This window comes from Morone saxatilis, unplaced genomic scaffold, assembly GCF_004916995.1.
Source record: "Morone saxatilis isolate NCDOM2014 unplaced genomic scaffold, NCSU_SB_2.0 Contig18, whole genome shotgun sequence".
NCBI classification, from domain to species: domain Eukaryota; kingdom Metazoa; phylum Chordata; class Actinopteri; family Moronidae; genus Morone; species Morone saxatilis.
In genome coordinates this window covers 1,798,665-1,805,541 of record NW_023339740.1, presented here as the reverse complement: position 1 = coordinate 1,805,541, position 6,877 = coordinate 1,798,665, and the positions used below count along the sequence as shown (strand labels likewise).

General features: G+C 43.6%; 1 protein-coding gene across 1 annotated transcript; it reads right to left on the bottom strand.

Annotated features, from left to right (window-relative positions):
• Positions 1-154: 154 nt before the first annotated feature.
• On the bottom strand, positions 155-4,273 carry elf3 (E74-like factor 3 (ets domain transcription factor, epithelial-specific)). The gene is made up of 9 exons (XM_035662195.1): positions 4,149-4,273; positions 3,818-3,978; positions 3,092-3,325; positions 2,823-2,930; positions 2,605-2,733; positions 2,396-2,482; positions 2,165-2,284; positions 1,774-1,969; positions 155-1,183 (listed from the first exon to the last, which is right to left on the bottom strand). The coding sequence occupies exons 2-9, from the start codon at positions 3,969-3,971 to the stop codon at positions 1,072-1,074; spliced, it is 1,140 nt and encodes a 379-aa protein (XP_035518088.1). The 5' UTR covers positions 3,972-3,978; positions 4,149-4,273; the 3' UTR covers positions 155-1,071.
• Between the last annotated feature and the right edge of the window lie 2,604 nt (positions 4,274-6,877).

Below are 6,877 nucleotides of genomic sequence, written 5' to 3'. Positions count from 1 at the left end.
CTGTCTCTCTCTCTGTGTCTCTCTTTCTCTCTCTCTCTCTCTCTCTCTCTCACCCCATCTGGTCGAGGGGGCTGTCCGAGGTTTCTGCCTCAACATGGGCTCTCTTTCAGTATCAGTATCAACATTTATTATCTTATCATCAGCCCACTCCATTTCAACATCTTTAATCCTGTTACACATATAACAATAGGATCCCAGCTTTAAAAAACACATTTCTATGAAAACAATATGCCATTAATTAAGAAATAGAATACATGATACAAGATTTATTCAAAAGACATACAGTGTACATTTAAAACAATCACACGTGCAACAGATTTCTGACTGATTCATAGAAACTGTTTTTACCTGTGATGATCATACATAGGATACGTGACTGTGATATAGTTACTACTTTTTACTCAAACATTGTGTAAACACACTTTATAATAAGTGATACCGATAAACATGTAGTGCACATTGTTACTGTGTTAATGCAAAGTAGCATCACCTACATTAATCTGTGCTGTCTTTGTCCTGCACAGTGGAAGACTTTTCAAAACCTGTATTCAGATCCACAACTCATTTATCATTCACATGGAAAACACATGATAAATGTTTTACCCTTTTCGAATAACAAGACAGCAATATGAAAGTAGAGAAAAAAAGAATATCAATTTCCAGTACCACAATACAGTCATAAATGCCCATATACCAAAACAAATGCCGTGGTGACAAATGAGTAAAGAAACTTTAATACAAACGCCAGACTTAATTCTGTACAACTGTAAAAAGTTTACGCTAGGTGCTCACAACCAAAACAATGTCCATTTTGATTACTATGCACATAGTAAAGTTTCTGTAGTGATCAAAAACACAAAACAGGTACAACAATAATATTGGTTCATAAAACCTACTAGAGCCAAAAACACTGGCTTACATTTTCTGCAACACCTTCCTGCTAAGAGGAAGTTAGTGTCTTAAACATCTGAGACAGCAAGGGGTTTTTCAGACTAGCCACACAGGTATTTCTAGTTCCTGAACAACTGCTCTGATTGGCTTTTTAGTTTCTGTCCCCTCCGTGACTGATACCTATATACCCATACTCATCTCTTCAATCTTCCAGCCGCTGGAGTTCTTTCCAAATTTGTAAACGAGCCTCCGGCCATCGACTCGCTCCAGGATCTCCCTCTTATAGTAATACCTGAGTGGGAGAGTCAATTAGTCTAGGTTTAAGACACAAGTCACCTGCTGCACTTCACTCATTTAACACACTAAATAAAAGTAGTTAGCAGCCTCTTTTATAATATTCTTCCACTAGTAACCACATCAGCATTAAAGGATGACTTCACCAAAGGAAGTATTACAGTCAGAACACTTGTTGAACATGTGTTTTGTGGCTTTGTCAACTGACATTTTCATCTATCTTAACTTGACTTGTAGATCCACGTTACAAACTCTGTCTGCCATGTGGCAAAATGGTAAAAAGTAACACTTTTGGAGCTTGACACATACTTAGAATGAGGCATGATATCTCGAAGTGAATTACTAAATCACTTAAGAATCCTTTTACATGTGGTCAAAAAGCTACACTGTCTGTGTTGGAACGTCTATGTAATTATAGAGAAGAGAACACATCTCACTGTTTTGTTTGTTTTAGGCCTAGCCACAATGTCAGACATCTGAACCACATGTCTATACATGCCGAGATTCAGGAAGATATGGTGTTATGCTGATGAAACAGCTGAAAACTTCACATCAAACTCTTCCCTATTAGCTGCTCCGTGAACTCACCTCATAGCCCGGCTGAGTTTCTCATACGTCATGCTGCTATTCTTCTTCTTCTGGCCCCACATCTGAGCCACAGCCTCGGACTTGAGGAACTTAAAGACACCCTCACGGCGGTCCTCCCACTTCATCAGGCCCTGGTTTTTCTCTGGGTGTATCAGAATATCCCTGATGAACTCCCATAGGTGAGTGCCACGAGGTGCTGCAGATGGACAGTGCGGCACAGTGAGCTTATGGCCTTAAGCATACAAATCAAATAGATATGCATCTGCTGTCTGATAAAGATGCAAATTAGATTGTATGAAACAGCTCGGCACTGTTCACGTACAGATGCCTTTGGAGCAGTGTTTTACATGATGAAAGATACAGTATGCTGATTCTTCAAACATGGCCTCACCGTGTTTGTTTTTCTTTGAACTGTCATAAATGCTGCTACTGTGTTCTCTGCTGAGTTTAGGAGGTCGCCCACGTGGCCGCTTCAGATGGGACTCTCCTTTCTCTGTTTTTATGTTCACCTCTGTCAGAAGAGTTCATTGTCAGTCATTTACTTAAGCTCACTGTCATGCTGAGACTGTGGAATGCAAAGAACCAATATAATGGTAAACAATGACTTTTTCTGCTTACTCACTTGATATTGGAGGGTAGGAGAACTCCGGGTCGGATTCACCACTGCCAGACTCGGGTGAGTCGAGGTTTGGGAAGCCAAACATGCCACCTGAATCCACAAGAGATATGTTTAAGTTATACAGAATTCTTGAGAGGTTCTTGAGAGACTGAGATTCAGAAGAGTTGAAAAAATGATAGCAAAAATGACAAACATGAGTATGAAATACTGACTGTTGGAAGAGGAGCTGTACTCGCTGTCAGACTGATTATCAGACAGGTACTCTGTGTCTCCCATGGTCAGACTGGTCAGATCATAATCGTCCCTGTAGTCAAACTCACTCTTGCTGACTGCTTCTTCAGCTGTTGGTAGTAAGCAGAAGCATTAGAGCTGTAATTTCCACACAGCATTAGTTTTATGCTAGTATGTAAATTCTCTATACAATACGTACATTGGCCAATTCTAATGGTGCTGAGCAAGGGGAAGTTTAGGTTGTCCAGGAAGCTGTCCAGGAGCTGGCAGGTCTCATCCAGCTCTGGAACTGAAAGGCTCTGCAACTCTGGAGAGTAAAAGGTAACAAGGGGATGAAAAATTTGACATTAGAGCCATAAACTTTATTCAAGTAACACAGCCCCTTTAAAACGGTTAATAAAATCAACTGCTCTTATATTCTTATATTATATTCTATAAATCATTCCCACGCAGCAGATGTGGTCTTACCATATTTAGTCTTGTGTTCCTGCAGGCTCTGGTGGAGGTGTGGGCCGAGCTGTGAGCCAAACACCCCGATCATCTGGTCCCGGCTCATCTCGCAGAGGGCGGCGCCATCCATGGTGCAGTATGCCAGACTCAGGGTGCTCGCATCAAACTTGGTGCTCTCTACATGGTCGCTGATCCACTCCAGGACGTGTTCTGCTGTCCAGTAGTGAGGGTTAATGTGCCTGTACCACTGACCTGCATGGAGAGGGGCAGGAAGTTAGCAGGTAAAATCTTGATCTTGGTTTATACATCTTAACTACACAAACAATTAGCTAAGTAATGTGGACTGATACCAGTCTGCATCATCACCCAGTCTGGATTTGTGTCTCTAAGGTTAGACAAACAAAGGCAGTGCTGTTTTAACTATGAGGTGGCAGCATTCTTCTGTTTGACGGTTATTGCAAGTTAAACATTGGCTACCTGGGTAAATGATTGGGCTAGCAGCGACTAAATGAGGTCAAAGCAAAGTTCAGGCTGCTAATGGTTTCACTGGCTGGAGTTTGAAAATGAAGGATCCTGTTTACTGTGAGATTAGTCTTTAGCTGAAACTACAAACGAAACCCAGACTGGACTATAATGGTAAACAGTCCTGGGACTAAACAATTTTAATTTCTTTGGTGTCACAGAGATCACACACAACAACAATGATAAGACAGATATGACTGTCACGGCAGCAGTTCCACTTACTGCTAATGTTGGAGCTGTACGCTGGAGTGCTGATCTGCAGGGTGTTGATGCTGGGAAGCACACTGGGCTGCTGGGGAACGACATCAGAGATACCAGTCTGATACATGGTGAGGTTAGCGCGAGTCAGGACACTGCTGAGGCACAGTGACGACATAGGGACACTGAGAAAGATAGAGGAAGATACTTATTTACACACCAAAACTGAATAAGTGGTGCTAAAGAGGGGTCACATTAATAAACACGTTTCTTTGTTACTATCAAATCTGTATCACTTCTAAACATGACTAACATTTCAAACATCTAACATTTGAATTAAATATATGTCTTTTACCTGATACAGGACGGGCCACAATAGGAAGCACAGGAATGACGCTCCAAGACAATCCGCAGTGTGAGTGTATGTAACTGTAAGTGCTCCCCTCTGTTGTTTAACCTCTGTCTCTGAGGCAAACATGCACCTGCTACTGCATTTAACCTGTGCTGCTTTTGTACTCTTGTAAAGCACTGTGGGACGGACTCAGGTGAGTTCAGGGGAATTCCACCCAAAGCAGGTCACACCTCCATCCCTCCTCCTTCTCCACTTTCCTGAGAACTTGATCAACAAAACAAACCTGCCCTGCTATTTTTTTTCTGACTCTTTCGCCCTATCAGTTGAGGTTAGATTATATTTTTATTTTGGATTGGGTTAGCTTTGTTTTATTCTTTAACTGGAAATTAGATAAAAGTGTCCTAACATGTTGGAGGACCTTTACTCAGCATCAATTCATAAAAGCAGTTAGTTAAACCTGCAGTGGAATTTTATCTGCTTCAGTATCTGCTTTTTGTTTTTCTACATTTTTTATAGAGTGGAATCTATAACCCAATATTTGCATGTTTACCCAAAAATATACAAGGTTTTCCATTTCTTTTGTATTTCTCTTAAATTTCTTTTCTTAAAGTCTCAAACAGTTATTGTATTAAAGTATTTGTTTCTTTTGTCAGCAGCATCAGAATTACATTGTGTTGAACTAACCTTTCACTCCAACAAGGAAGGGGGTGGGGAGACTGTGGATGACTGAATTCACAACTTCTAAAAATAGCCACACAGAGTGACGACGGCAAACAGCCAACTGTGTTGACAGACAGTTTTATCAGTCAACGGCCAAGCCTGACCGTGACTTTATCAAGCTGCTTTTTAACCAAGTTACCTCCTGATATGCAATCAGCCTACCCTGTATCTGTTATTACTCTCTTTCTCTCTCTCTCTGATGGTACCATAAAATAAATAAATACTTGAAATTCTTCCATCACTTCGAAATGGATAACAGAGCCTGATATTTTCATAAGTTTAAATAATACAATAAATAAAGAATAACAAAAACATGAATCTTTTTAACCTTTTCTATCTCAGATCCCACTAAGAAATTGGTTTCATCGAACAACCCTCGTAGATAACTTGTCAAATAAGCTCTCCACCTGGGAAAACGAATTAAACGCGTCCCTAACAGACTGGCAGGTGGCGGGGCGGCACATGTGCGTGAGGCAGGAGGAACACCAAAAAAAAAAAAAAAAAGATATCTGCAAATAAAAAGCAGAAAATTTACTTAGCCAGAATAACAAAAGGCAGTATTACATTACAAACGAATAGAAAGTCGCCAGCCCTGGCTGCTTCTAATCAGGGCAAATAAATGATTGCGTCTACCGGAGCAATACTGAGATAGAATAGGCGTAATCTACGGGCCGGCTGCCGGTCGAGGAGCGCAGGAATGGTCGTCGGCCAAGCGAATATGGCGTCGCGTCCCGGACACGCGACATTCGCAGAGCGTCAATGTTACGACGATCCGCCCACGCGCTGCTCGAAGGTAAAATGAGAACACGCGTTAACGTAGCGCATGGCGTGTGTGGAGTGACAAGAGCATCTATGGAGTGCAGTCGAGATTCGTGCGGTACCTCCGATGGAGGCCTGTCATGCACTCCGACTGACGTTGCAGACATAAATGGGGCGCGCTAGTGTGAGACCAAACCACGCTCTCCACTGCGCCCGCGCCAGCTGCTCGCGACACCGGCAAGACGGCCTAGAAATGCGCCTAGCTAGGCACCCACGGACAGGGGCCGATGTCTTAACATATCATGAATTCCGCTCTATGAATTGGCTGCGTATACCACCCGTGCGCGCAAGCATAACCACGAATCTGGAATTGAGGTTGGGATTGAATAGCCCCGAATGCTAGAGGGATCACCTAGGCAGGCGGTTGATGGCTGCGCGCTCGTGAGGTAACGGAGCGCGTTGCTCTCTAATGTGGAAGCTGCGGTGGTCTGCTCGACCCCCGGCGTTCCTGCCGCAGACAGTGTCCAACTACGTCGCCTGGAGCAAGAATAGCGAACCGGCCGGTGAGACTTGGCTGCTGTAGTTGCTGAGTAACACTGGTGTGGGAAACGGGCGGACACTGTGGACAAAAGGTGACGCGCTCTCAAGAGGTACCCTACTTTCATTATCTCGATGGCCTACTTTAAGCCTCGTACTTCACCACTGTTAAATCTTCAGCAAATGCGCTAAAGGGTGGATCCTACGTACTCTCTACCTCGCCCTTCCTACCGTCTTCTGACACTCAAAGCGCTTTACACTACGCTGCACAAATTCACCCATGATCTTGGCATACGGCCGATCGGAACAGATCTCCATGACACCATTAACACACCGATGCCGCACGCCATCTTCGACATGCCGCTACACAGTCCCCCGTCGGAGACCGGGCGATTCGAACCATACACTTGCGCATTAGTGACGACTGCTCTTCCTCTGAGCCAACAGCAGACTCTCCCTTCTTTCTTAACCTACCTCACGTCATGTTGCTGACAAACCCAGAGACTCGATCCACACAAGCGTCAAAGAGAGTAAACAGCTGTCTCCCTGCTCTTTGCAGGTTGTAGTTATCCAAAATATAGACCAGTTTCGCCAAGACACGTCCTCTGCTGCAGCACTGTGCGAGCCAAAAGAGTTACGTGCCCAACTGGACACAGTAGAAGGAACAGGTTGGAACTTTCACAGACAGTCAGTCACCAGAGCAAGAGTGCTGGCGC

Coding starts and splice junctions, on each gene's coding strand:
- elf3 (XM_035662195.1), bottom strand. CDS start 3,971: ATGTCGTCACTGTGCCTCAGCAGTGTCCTGACTCGCGCTAACCTCACC. Junction 3,326..3,817: donor GTACAGCTCCAACATTAGCA/GTAAGTGGAACT, acceptor CTCTCCATGCAG/GTCAGTGGTACAGGCACATT. Junction 2,931..3,091: donor GGAACACAAGACTAAATATG/GTAAGACCACAT, acceptor TTTACTCTCCAG/AGTTGCAGAGCCTTTCAGTT.